The sequence below is a fragment of the Nesoenas mayeri genome (genome assembly GCF_963082525.1).
Source record: "Nesoenas mayeri genome assembly, chromosome: 3".
Taxonomy (NCBI): Eukaryota; Metazoa; Chordata; class Aves; order Columbiformes; family Columbidae; genus Nesoenas; species Nesoenas mayeri.
In genome coordinates, this window is record NC_137544.1 from 63,600,707 (window position 1) to 63,614,694 (window position 13,988).

General features: G+C 38.4%; 1 protein-coding gene across 1 annotated transcript in view; it reads right to left on the minus strand.

Moving 5' to 3' along the window:
* Positions 1–1,466: 1,466 nt before the first annotated feature.
* The window catches only part of TMEM181 (transmembrane protein 181), a gene marked incomplete at its 5' end in the record, with an annotated part of 35,605 nt that continues 23,083 nt past the window's right edge, over positions 1,467–13,988 (minus strand). The window contains 11 exon segments of the mRNA XM_080342275.1: positions 1,467–2,889; positions 3,719–3,785; positions 5,206–5,287; positions 6,406–6,411; positions 6,414–6,495; positions 7,162–7,213; positions 7,311–7,413; positions 8,095–8,152; positions 8,997–9,088; positions 9,658–9,788; positions 12,862–12,961. Of these exon segments, the coding sequence (XP_080198401.1) occupies positions 2,811–2,889; positions 3,719–3,785; positions 5,206–5,287; positions 6,406–6,411; positions 6,414–6,495; positions 7,162–7,213; positions 7,311–7,413; positions 8,095–8,152; positions 8,997–9,088; positions 9,658–9,788; positions 12,862–12,961 (852 nt within the window). The 3' untranslated portion in view covers positions 1,467–2,810.

Consider the following 13,988-nt stretch of genomic DNA (forward strand, 5'->3'; position numbering starts at 1 on the left):
TGCCATTTTACTGTATATTGAATTTGATGCGACAGTGCTTCAACCAAGCTACCATTATACTCTAGCACTTCTGAAATACAAAGCTATTTTGCATGGCAAATATTGCTTAAATACAATCTCTAAAAATTAACAAGGAAACTATTTTCTCACTATTTTCATAGTGAGATGCTTAAACTTTAAGTACACATTTCCCATTCTCAGCTTTCCTATTTCCACTTGGAATGTAGTGATGTTGAAAATTAAATACAAACAAAATAGCAAGTGAAATGGGCTTGAGAACAGCTTAGAAGAAAATCTTCATCTTCAAGTTAGATTAAAAATATTTTCATTAGTTAAAAAAATCCCAAAGCATGACACTGTATTTCAGCGTTAACTGTAACAATCAGTTCAGACTGTGATAAGAAACGTTAGTATACTTTGCACATTGGTCAAATCAAACATTTGATTTGATCAGAACAATTTAGAATAGAATTAAACAATATCAGAGCCAAAAAGGTCTGAATATTTAAGGATCATGTAAATACCAATTTTGAAGACCTAATTCCTGTGCCTACTGTTACTCCAATTAAAATCAAAAGGACTTGGGGTATGCAAAGGATGCCTAGTTGGCTCCCAAGTCTGACTGCAAATTCAAAGGGTGTAAGGCTCCGGAGAGTCATCTGGGTACAGCAAAAATGAGAATGGGCTCTCCCTCTTTTAGGATACAAAGATCATCTCCTGTACTTGTTAAAAAAACAAAACAAAACAGACCCAACAAAAAAACTCCAACAAAACTAACAAAAAAAACTCCACAATTGCGAAAGGGAGTGCTGAAGGTACAGCTTACTACAGTTATCTGAGGGGAAAAACAAAAACATCCACACATCACTAACTTGAAATGCTTCTTTAGTGTCTTCCTATATGTTCTTCTAAACTGACACCAATTAATTAAGAAAAGGAAAGGAAAAAACCTTTGCCTCCTCCCCAGCAGTTTCCTTGCTGTAGCCATATCATAGTGCTTTGGCTTCTAACAAATAAATGATCCCTGGTACAGAAAGTTTGAAATTTCAAATACTTTCAAAAAGTTTCAAAGCTCTACATAATTTTATAAAGTTTTCTCTCTCACACACAGTATCTTACCACACTTGTCTTCAGCAGAGCACTGATTTAATCTGAACTGCTCTGTGATAGCCAGGATGCAACCACATGAAGCAGTTCCTTCGGTCCCCTCCGAGCAAGCTGCTACCCTGTGAAGTCTCCCCTTCATGCTCTTCAACAGCTACCAGGAGGTTATTGTAATGGAAATGGTCTAGAACAGTTTTTGCACCAAAGCAGAACAAATCTTTTTCTCCAATACCATTCAGTATCTAATAGGACTTCATTGCACTCTCCTGCTTTAAGCACTTCAAAGATGAGCACAGTTCCCTAGCATACGCCAGCACCATTTCCTGTCTAATATATTAACAGTGCTTTTGAGAGTCTCCTACAGCAGCAGGGCAGAAAAATTTTACAAGAGTAAATCACAGTTACGAATCCATGAAAAAAAAAGATACTTGCAGACAGGTGAAGTACCTGAAAACAAAAATAGTTGGAAACAAACAGTATCCACTTACATAAAGAACTGAACAATGGTGTAGGAGAAAATCAACTTTTAAATAGAGAGGCAGCAGCATTGTACCAGGAATATTGAATTCCCATATAACTTTGTTCCAGCACAGACTGGAATACAGGTAATGACAAAATGTGCTAGTAAAAGTTTCAATCAGTACATGTGGTGAGTGTTGTATGACAAAGGAGTTGAACTATGCACAGGACATGCTCAAAAGCTACCTCTCATGCACGTTCAATACATCAGCAACCACAACTACAACCCTACATTCTAGGGTGTAGATCAACTATCTATTAATACAACTTAAGGAAAAATTCTGATGTAGAAAAAGCCCCCTAAAATGAAAACTTTGGAAATTTGAAATTGTAATTCTCTATGAAACTTTCATACTGTATTCCCTGTAAGTGTAACAATCTCCTCCAGCATACAAAAAACCCAGAAAGAAGAGTACTGGCTTCCTTCTGAGACTTCTTGCTGCCTAAATATTTCCATTTGAAAGGGCTGTTTTTAAAAAAAAAAAAAAAAGCAAAACACACACTTCTATTGTGGCAGTAAAGCATGTTATGAAACATATTCAACAAATAATTTTGCAACACCAAGGCTATTTTGGCTTACTAGAACTTGACTATTTGCACATATCTCTCACAAATCTGGTAAGCTCATTTAAATGAATTATAAAAATTGTCTTACTTCTATGTCACTTCTTCAAATGAAGACTGGACAGCTTATGAAAAGCGTAAAACACTTCATTTCCAGCCTCCAGCTCAAAAGACCACGGTAGAAAATTGAAAGAGAAATGAGGCACTTCGTACAGCAGTGGGCAACATACAAAAAAGCGAACACAAATGCAACAGGGGAATGACAGTATGCTGTGCATAATTCTCAAACAAAAAAAAAAAAGCAGCAAGGAAGCAATTTTAAAATCAGCACATAATCAGTGACACTTCTAAATTGAAACAGACCTAAAGATTTTAGTCCACAGACATCCCGCTATCAGGAATTTTATAAGACATAAAAATCTGGGTTTCTTAAGTTTTCACCACAACCTTTTCAAGCATTCTTTTTTTCAGTTTTAACTTTGTAAACAGATACAGGATGTCCTTCCTGGGAGTCGGTGTTCAGGTGACAGCAGACTGTAAGGAAGCCAAGGAAGTTATCCATCTAGGAAAACTTTGAAATTGGTTTAATTCCAGTGGAACAAGTCTGTCTACATAAAAAGTGATCAATCACTGTCTGATTCCTCTTTATACTTGGCTCTAATAGCTTGGCCGTTCTGAAGTGGCATTTCTTCATAGTCACTCCTGTGAAACAGATACTTGGTAAAACTTCTGATAGGAAGGTCCAAAATAAACAGGAAACTTCTAAACTAAACTGAGGCATCAAATTGCTATTTGGGTGAGAAACTGGTATGTGTTTGCCTTCCTTGTTGGAGATACGAGCAACATATATGACATCTCGCCAGGGGGTGATGCATAATAAAAGTTATTCCACTAACTACAAGCCACTTTTCTCAAGCAACGGCACAGAAGCAAGCTGGTACTACCACTACACATCTACCAAAACAAAGGCAAGCCATCTCAGATAATACATATAGCGTATCTAGCACAAACTTGCTCAGGTTACTGCGGTATTAGCCCCATCCTCACTATTCCAGCCGCTTCAGTGTCTTTCGTAAGAGGTGAAACCATCAAGGGCAGATACTGAGTTTGTTTATTCTTATGTCAGCAAGTGATGGACACTTAGAGTTATTCTCCTTCTCTGAAGCATTTACATATGAACTGTCTCTTTACCAACTCCACCTGACTCCTGCAATCATTCCCAGTTTAAAAGGAAGTCCTTTCCCTTCACAGCTCTTGCTGCATGCACTCTGTGACCTACCAGCATCCTGATACTTTCTTACCTGTTTGTATCAATGCCATGGCAATCACTTTTAGAAACCAAAGAAAGGAAAAACAAAAACGTGCATTCTTATTGCATTTCTGCTTCAGAATAAGGCTATGTTTCTGTTCTTTAGGCAGAATACTTTCACTAACAACTTAGAAATCCTTCACTTATTTAATGACTATGGAAAAGAACATTACAAAAACAACACACAAAATGTAACTCTCCATACATGTTTTATAATCTTACCCATAAATCACATCATCATCTGAATCATTCAGCATAGAAAAAGCAGGATTGTCTTTCAGCTGTGATTCTGGAAAATACAAACAATGGCTAATTTAGTACATTAAATACAGAAAAGTGGTTGTACTTCCAACCCAACACTGTAGCAACAGACTCAACAACTTCCAAGGCAGCCACGACTACAATTCAACAAAACTATATCCAAACAGGAATTACCTCCTTTAAATTCTTTGCCCTTCAGCCATATCATGGTATTTATTCTTAAAAGCTAAAGAGATGACATAACTATCTCATCTTGTTTTCAGACAGATATTCTCTATGTTGTATAAAATAATTTCCTCCCTTATGCAGTTTCCTATGTCATATTATTTCAGCCTGCACATACAAGTAATTAGGTCAGTCTTTATTATTCTTAATCATTATTCAAAAGCACAGGCTTCGTTAATGTCTTGGTTATTTCTAAGCTACAAACATAGTAGACCAAAGTTGTAATCCTTTGTATACAAGTCAATGATTAGCCAGTTATTTTTCAATCCTGTGATAAATGAAGGAAGGACTTGTACCTTTATGGTGAGATGAAAGGAAACAAATACTTTCCATTGGCTATTTATGACAATTCCTCTACCTTGTTTTAAGGCCTTCATTTCTTGTGTATTCTCTGCTGCTTAGCTGTAGTTCATAATTATATGCAAGTAAAATACAATCCAGCAAATCGCCATAAAATCTTTTTCCTGGCAGTCTCTTAATTTCTCCCTTCTATAAATTAATACTTCTTGCAAAAGAACAGCAAGTTGCTAACTTTATCCTCACTCAGACATTTCTCTTGTCTTTCTTAATGGAAAAATAGCATTCTTCTGTAACAGTCCCATCCATCTCAACTCTAAAAAGTTCACAGAAAGGACCAGCTCCACTATTTAGTGCCTTCCCCCTGCATATTTCTCAGCATGCAAGATGTGATTGGACAGGGTGCCACATAATGTCATGTAGGCTCCCTTTCCCATGAAAGGCTGGAGCAGATGATCTTTCCAGGCTCCTGTGCAGCCCTCTCCTCATAGCAAGTTCCCTGAAGTTCCTCCCATGTTAGAGATCTGCTTCACTCCCACTTTTCCAATAGCACGTTACCTATTTCAGAGTCCAGTCTGTCAGCATGCCAATGTTAACCTTTGTTAGAACAAATGAAGTATTGTTGCTCCTTAAGGATTGCCTGTGAGTCAGTGCAAAACTTAGTGCATTATATGCAAATATCATATTGACAACAAGCTTGATCTAAGTGCATAAGAATTCAAGTCTAGCTAATCATTTGTATGCATTTTATCTGTTCCTTTATATTTCCAATACTAATTTGCTCAGGAGCAGTGCAGCTTCTGCTTATGTTAACTCAGAGCAAACTAAAACAGTAACAAGAAAAACAAAATACAAAGATATTACACAGTATCTGTTAATATGCCAGGTCTTGTCATACAGTTTGCCAGACAACTGCTTACACTTACCATATAGTGCATTCTTTGAAGGGGAATACACGAAGGCTAATGTGTAGAGATAAAAGTTCAATAAACCATAAAATGATAAGAATTCTGCTGGTATTAAGTGTCAAGGATATTGCTCGATATAGCTCCATACATACTAACTTTGGAAACAAGACCCAAACCATACATAAGCAGTTTCAATGGAAAGTATGTTTACCTCACTGAAGTTTGAGATCATAAATGGCTAAACCAAACTGTGTGTTTTAAATGCAATGACAACTAATGTACTCAAGCTATTTCAAGGTAAAGCTCCCACTGAAGACAAAGCTTTAACACAAGTAACATTTGCTGAGATGAGGTCTACTCTTGAGTGGTGGAGCGCACAGTAAATTGAATAGTTCTGCCTTCTATGGCAAAAGAAAGCCAAGTAAGTGGTAGGTCTTCAGGTGAGCTTTTTATATTGTTGTTGTTTTACTTATAAAGAAACATTCTTCCTTGGCACAGCAATTGAGAAGGAAGGAGAAAGGACTATCTGTAGATAGAACTCTGAATGTGGCTTCTTGTCATCACTTTGGGAAAATACTAAAGGTTTTGCATACAGTTTTCTACTAACTCCCAACACATATTTAAGTTTATCAGTAATCTGAGCAGTTGCAGTCACACAGGCACTTTCAGAAAGCAGAATGAATTAGGATCTCATGGCTCAGGTCCAGAAATACAGTTTGTAATCCTGTTGCCAACAGACATCAGAAATAGTCTCTCTCAAATCACTGAAATTCTCTGCTATGACCTCTTCCATATGTAGACTTGGACCAATACAGAAACACATTTTCAGTCACTTGTAAACTACTAATTTCTCAATTATTTGGGTACACCCCATGCCAACTGATAGGTATACAACAGACCGAATTCATGCAGCAAATACAACCAAATCTGTCACAATAACTTGTTAAAATTACTTGAATGCATACATATCTAGGCCTTCATTCCTTCTGAAGAGCATCAGTTGAAGTTGTGATTTATGTGATGTAAACAAATTAGACTGAAACTGTCTCAGCTCACAAAGAGCCATTACAAAATGCTGACATGAAACCTCAATCAAAATGGACTGAAGTTCAAAAGCCCACCTGTAAGTCAAATGTTTCAGTCCTTAGGTACATGATTTTCAAATACCTTCTGCATGAAAACAGATTAACATTCCTACTTGAGCAGTATCACCACACAAGGATATAATTCTGGTAATGAGTTGACAGCTCAGCTACGAAGTTGTCCTGTAGAACTTGTGCTCCAAAGCGTAAGTAGAGAATAACAATGCTGTGGGGAAAAAAAAGATAAACCATATAGGTATACTGGCTCTTTAAACCACAAAATTAAAATGGTAGCTTGATAGAAGGGTGTATGAGAAAATAATTCGGTTAACATGCTCACCATTTATTTTAAGACACATTTGCTTTCTTAGTTCTAAATTAAGAATAATTCTTTTGTGACTGAAAGTCAGCAGTCAGCTCAGTAAAGCAGAAATAAAAACTCATCATGGTCTGTTTCCCTCAGATTTCATCTACTACAGACAATCCAAGAGTCAACAGTAATTTGAAATAACTGCTTGGAGTAGGGGAGACAGATATTAACAATAATCTAAAAAACTAATTCTAAACTTCTGCTTTGACTAAGCGAAGCTTACAAAGCACCAAAAGAGGTGAATGGTGCACTGTAGGCCACCCAGCAGTACAGAAAACATCTCTGCTAAGTGAGCCTCTAAGTCTTGCAGTGTATTACTCAGGTAACAGAAATAACATAAAGTTAGCTCTAAAAGCCTCCAGAAGGGTTAAAAACTTAAGAAATGCTTGCCGTAACAATATATCAAAAGACATTCCTCAGTTTTATTGACAATTTTACTATTATAAACAAAATGTATTCAAAGCCCTGAAAAAAAGGTTATAAAAGTTACAGTACTGAGAAATGTACTTTGAAAAGCCTTACCTAATGACAAGCACTACAAAGGTTAATGCAGTCAAGAATTTTAACCTGAGATCTGAAAAAAATTGAGAAGAGTTGTTATTAGTGAATTTACAGCTACATCTAGGAGAAGCAAGCCCGGTTGGGGAAGGATCAAAAGAAATATTCCTTACCAACATAAGGCATGTTACGAAGTTCCGAGCATGCCCTCACTATCAGGAACAAAAGGTAGAGAATATATGTGGTTGCCACCACAAGGAAGAAGATTTTCATTCCCTGTAAGAGAAGTGTAAGTTTTTATTATTTAACAAGATTTGGTTTATTTCTTCTTCCCTCAATAGAAATCATTATTTCCCAAAGCACAACATAGAATGGTCAATTTATTCACGGAAAGTAGGCTTATGAAAGGAAATACAAAACAAGGATGGCTATACATCATGGTAGATTTTTGGGGAATGTAAAGAATGGATGTTTAACAGAAGTAATCATTTCGTTCACTGAGTTCACAGGGAAATGAATATCAATTATTTTCTAAAAACACAGCTCCTTAGAACAATACAAGGACCCCTACAAATCAGATCTTCCTTTACAACAAGAGAGTCTGAAATTTACTGGGACAGAGGATTTGGCAGGAGTAAAGATGTACAAAACTAACTTAATAAGAGGTTTAAAAAAACTTTATTTCAATCCCAACAGTCATGAGCCCGTGATTAAATTTGTGGTGTTGTCTCCAGATTTGCAAGATAATTTACTTTTCTCATTGGAATGAAGCTCAGTATGGCCTATGCACGATCTAAAGCAAAACTACAAGTACCTTAGTCAGAGCAAGACCCTCTGACCAGCTATCATTGTTTTCTAATTTGTGTTATAGATTTTTAATAGAACAACAAATACCACTTCCTTTTATTGCCTAACTTCACCTGACAATTTAATAGCAAGAAAACATTTCTGACTTACCTGGAAATTACCTGTATCAACCCTGTATTGATATGTAGGATCATGCACTTCATTAACACTAGAAAAGATTCAAAATGAAAAAGTGGCACTTACACCAGTACACAAGGCAAGGTCAAAAAGCCACACTGACAGAGAAACCCGCTAACAAAGAAAAAGTTCAAAGTTACTGGACAGAGTTTATAACTAAAGGTTTTGGCTCTATAACTTGGTGCAATACCATTGATTCCAATAGAATCATGACAATTTATAGTACATAACATCATCGTTCTTCCCAAACTCAGCCTTGAAGGAATTTGGAGGATTTCAGTTGTAAGCATGTCTGATCTCCACACTTATTTTTTAGAAAACATATAATCTTGTAAATTCCTACAAGCCTTCAGGATTTAGTGTTTAACTTTTATCCTTGGTGGTAAGAATGATGCTTAAGAAATAACTGCGGTATATAAGCCCTTTCCTCATAGCAATTCTGCTGATAGGGCATTAGCATGAGCGTTTGCTGCAACTGCGCTGCTTTCAGCAATGTACAACAGCACGGAGAAGGGTAGAAGGTATCTTCCTTCTGAGAAGTAAAATCAGAGGTAAACACTCGAGACTAAAGTGGTTTAGAAACTACAAATGTACCAGAACTGAGAGTTTTCTGGGTGGGGAATAGTGCCACAACAGATTGACAAAGTAGCGATTTCTAGATCTCAATCCAATTTATAGAATTATGTATTACTAGATCAGCCATGGGGAATTCTGTTTTCTAATCAGTCACAGTTTGCAAAACAGAAAGATGTAAGAATTTGAACTCCATTCCTATACCATAATCAGAGCATTAAGAAACAGGTACCACTAATTACAATCTTCTCATCTTGAACACTCTCAGCTTGTTATTTTGCACTAAATTTTAAATTACTTACGTTTGCCATATTCCCAGTGTAACAGAGGCCAGCCACAATAGTCCAACAATAAAGAATTTGGGCAGATAGAAAGTTAAGCACTTCCTTTCGCCCTGTTGAGAAAACAACAGTCTGGTGAAGGAGAGAACCCACATTTGAGATTTCATTCATTCTTGACAGAATAAAATAACTATCATCTTTGTTTCATTCATCATGAACTAGATTAAGAGACTCGCCTTCTGCATTTTTAACTTGCACAGCTGATTACAGAAGATATAAAATTGTATCATAATTTGTGTTAATTAGATGCAGTAAATTTGGAGCATGCCGTTTATAATGTCCCACATATTTCACTGACACTGCAAATACAGAATACTGCTCCAGAATTCATATTTATCTTATGCAGTGGTTTAAAAAAACAATCAACCACCATATACAACAACAAAACCCTCCATAATTCTGAATATCTTGCAATAGTTTAGAGTGGACTGTCCCATCTATCTCATTTAGATAATCTACTTCACAAACTGTTTTTACACAAAAGCTTCATGTGTCACATTGCACATTAAGAATGAAATAAATGTGTCTTTTAAAAAACTTTGGTTTCATTTCTGTCACCTTTTGAGAGAACTGAAAAAACAAGTACTGTCTTCTCAGTTAGTAGATAATGCTGCACCCTTACCTGTACTCTTATACCATGGTAGACACAAAGCCAGAACAACAACAGTGCACACAGAAACAGTGACTGGAATAGATCATCCAGCATTCCAGGAAACCAGCTGTTCACCAGAAAAGAAAGGGGGAAAAACGGATCTGTAACAAAATAAGAATAAAAAAAAATTCAGCAGAATGGAAAAGCACAGTCTTTTTCATAAAAAAAAGTAAAGCAGAATGTGTCTTCAGAAGAACAAAAAAACATAGATTTTCCAAATTACACCAGTAAATGAAATTGAAGTTTGCTTTATCTTAAAGTAACTGACAAATAAAATGGTGTCTCCAGCAACAATCCTTTGTGCTGTACAAACAATCTGAAATGGTTGCCAACATTTCTAGAAGATTTCAGGTTTTATTAGACCTTCTACTAAACCACTGTTCTTGGTGATGACCTAAAAAAATATCATAGGCTGACTGAAAGGCAGATATTATTTTGGTACTGCTAAAGAGTGCTAGAATTTGATGTGGTTTACTAGACTAAAAGTAGCCTCCATTTTTAACTAAAGCACGAGTATCTGAAAAATGAAGAAGTAAGACTTAGCAGACAAACAAAGAAATTGCATTTACATGTCACTATATGAAGGGTTCAGTATGGGGTTGCAGACACCTCTTCCAATCAACAAATAGAGTTGACATTCATGTGGCTGAAAAGAATGAAATCCACCTACTCATTATACCCTTGAATTCGATACACTTGAAAAGGGTTGTGGGGTTTTTTGTTTGGTTCACAGAATCACAGAGTGTTAGGAAGGGACCTCAAAAGATCATCTAGTCCAATCCCCCTGCTGGAGCAGGAACACCTAGATGAGGTTAAACAGGAAGGCATCCAGGCGGGTTTTGAATGTCTCCAGAGAAGGAGACTCCACAACCCTCCTGGGCAGCCTGTTCCAGTGTTCTGTTACCCTCACTGAGAAGAAGTTTATTCTCATATTTAAGTGGAAGCTCCTGTGTCCCAGTTTGTACCCATTGCCACTTGTCTTATCATTGGTTGTCACCGAGAAGAGCCTGGCTCTGTCCTCGTGACACTCACCCTTTATATATTTATAAACATTAATGAGGTCACCCCTCAGTCTCCTCTTCTCCAAGCTAAAGAGACGCAGCTCCCTCAGCCTTTCCCCATAAGGGAGATGCTCCACTCCATCATCTTTGTTGCCCTACACTGGACTCTCTCCAGCAGTTCCCTGTCCTTCTTGAACTGAGGGAACCAGAACTGGACACAATATTCCATGTGTGGTCTCACCAGGGCAGACTAGAGGAGAAGGAGAACCTTGACCTACTAACCACCCCCCTTCTAATACACCCCAGGATGCCATTGGCTTTCCTGGCCACAAGGGCACAGTGCTGGCTCATGGTCATCCTGCTGTCCACCAGGATCCCCAGGTCCCTTTCCCCTACACTGCTCTCTAATATGTAATTTCCCAACCTATACTGGAACCTGGGGTTGTTCCTGCCCAGATGTAAGACTCTACACTTGCCCTTGTTACATTTCATTAAATTTTTCCCCATCCAACTCTCCAGCCTGTCTAGTCTCGCTGGCATGTCAGCCACTCCTCCCAGCTTGGTGTCATCAGCAAACTTGCTGACAGTGCACTCTATTCCCTTGTCCAATTCACTGATGAATATACTGAATAGTACTGGTCCCAGTACCGACCCTTGAGGGACTCCACTAGATACAGGCCTCCAACTAGACTCTGCCTCATCAACCACAACTTTCTGGCTTCTTTCTTTTAGCCAGTTCGCAGTCCACCTCACTACCTGCTCATCCAGACCACACTTTCTCAGTTTAGCTGTGAGGATGCTGTGGGAGACTGTGTCAAATGCTTTACTGAAATGAAGATAGACCACATCCACTGCTCTGCCATCATCCATCCACCTGGTTATTCCTCATAAAAGTCCATGAGGTTGGTTAAGCATGACTTCCCCTTGGTGAAGCCATGTTGACTGTCCCTAATGACCCTCTTATCCTTGATATGCCTTGAGATGGCACCAAGGATAAGTAGTTCCATCACCTTTCCAAGGATGGAGGTGAGACTGACCAGTCTATAGTTACCCGGGTCCTCTTTCTTGCCCTTTTTGAAGTCTGGAGTGACATTTGCTTTTCTCCATCCCTCAGGCACCTCTCCCATTTCCCAAGACTTGGCAAAGATGATGGAGAGTGGTCCACCAATGACTTCAGCCAGCTCCCTCAGCACCCACGGGTGCATCCCATCCGGACCTATGGATTTATAGATGTCCAGATTGCTTAATTGCTCCCTAACCCAGTCCTCATCAAACAAGGTAGACTCATCCATTGTCCTGCCTTTCTCTGGGGCCTCAGTGGTACGAGGCTCCACAGGACAGCCTCCGGCAGAGTAGACAGAGACAAAGAAGGCATTCAGTAACTCTGCCTTCTCTGTATCTTCTGTCACCAGGGCACCCACCTTGTTCATCAGTGGGCCTACATTGCCTCTAGTGTTAGTTTTATCTGACATGTATTTGAAGAAGCTCTTTCTGTTGTCCTTGACTCCTCTCACCAGGTTTAATTCTAAGGAGGCCTTAGCTTTCCTACTTGCCTCCCTACACCCTCTGACAACAGTCTTATATTCTTCCCAAGTGGCCAGCCCCTCCTTCCATGATCTGTAAACTCTCCTCTTCCAGTTGAGCTTGCCCAGCAGTTCCCTATTTAAACAAGCAGGTCTTCTGGCTCCCCTCCTTGACTTCCTACATTTTGGGATGCTCTGATCTTGAGCTTGGTAGAAGCAGGGACTCCTGAATGCTAACCAATTATCTTGGGGCCCTTTACCTTCAAGTATCCTTGCCCACAGGATTTCCCCTAGCAATTGCTCGAAAAGGCCTCAAAAAGGCTTTGCAAGTTGGCCCTACTTAAGTCCAGGGTTGCGATTCTGCTTGCTATTCTGTTCCTGCCACATGAGATCCTGAACTCCACCATCTCATGGTCGCTGCAGCCAAGGCAGCCCTCAACCTTTACTGGTTGACTGGGGGATTTTTGGTTGGTTGTTGTTTTCGGTTTTGTTGTTTGTTGGTTTGGTTTTTTTCAATTAGTTTTCTGAAGCCCTATAAACAGCTGCTTATATGTTCAAGGCCAAATTCCACTCTGCCTTCTCTCTCTTTCATTCTCTTTTTAATTTTTTTCTTTAAAGTATCTTTTCTAAAAATTCCAGGATACAATTACCATTGTAAAGTAGCAGGAGGGGAAGGAGGATGGACATCCATTTCTGTTCAATACCCCAGTCTCTCATGGAGAATTTCCGCAGGGAATGTGCAAACAGACACTATAAAACAACAACAGTTTATAAGTAAGGAATACAGCCTTGATGGTTTTACCAGAGCAAAGAGGTAACACAGTACATTGCAAATGCTACTTCATGAGGACTTTGCCATTGAGAACATTGTACAGCAGGAGCCACATTTCCTAGCTTCTGCTTCAAGTTTTCTGGCTTACCCCTATGCAAATTACTTAATGTCCCAAGCAAACTGAGAAGGAAAGCAGCTAGTACTGCACAAATCAACAATGTATGAAAAAAAGTTGCCTAATTACTGGTGACACACTGTCAACAACCTCCATTTAAACACAATTTTTAAAAAAACAGATTCCATATCACAATCACAGTTACCTGCTGAGTGTCATCCATCATCTTTGTGATAAACATGCTCTGCAAGTGTTCAGTGTTTTTGTGTCCTTACTCTCAAAATTCTGCATTTTAGATTTCATGTTGGGTTTTTACCAAACATTTGTTCCCAAACATTTTTTTTTCCCAGGGGCCAAACGGGGTTGGAGGGCAGAGAAAATCTAAATCATAGCATAATTTAGGTTGTAAGGGACCCTCTGGAGGTCATCTGGCCTATCCTCACACTCCAGGAAGTGACGACTTTAAAGTTAGACCAAGGTCAGATTCAACTGAGTTTTGCTCATTTTCAGAGATGTTAAGCCCAGCTTTGGGCATTCTATTCCAATGTCTGAGCCTACCTGCCCCGCAAAAAATATTTTTTCCAGCATCTAATCATAATTAATTTCCTTTGTTTAAACAAAATTCTTTCTGTTCAATTCAAAATTGGAGTTCAGAAAAACAAGTTTTCCCATTTATCCTATTTTCTTAATGTTCCTTCAATACCACTTGTAAAAACATAAGAGCAGCAACTACGTAAAACATATCATACCAGCAAATATTTTAGAAACATTTTTACACCACATCACTGACATTTTTACACCATTTTACACCATATCACTGACATTCAGTGATATGTCAGCTTTACTACCTGTGCTTAAGTTACTAAACCCAGCATCACAGAGCAGTGTTA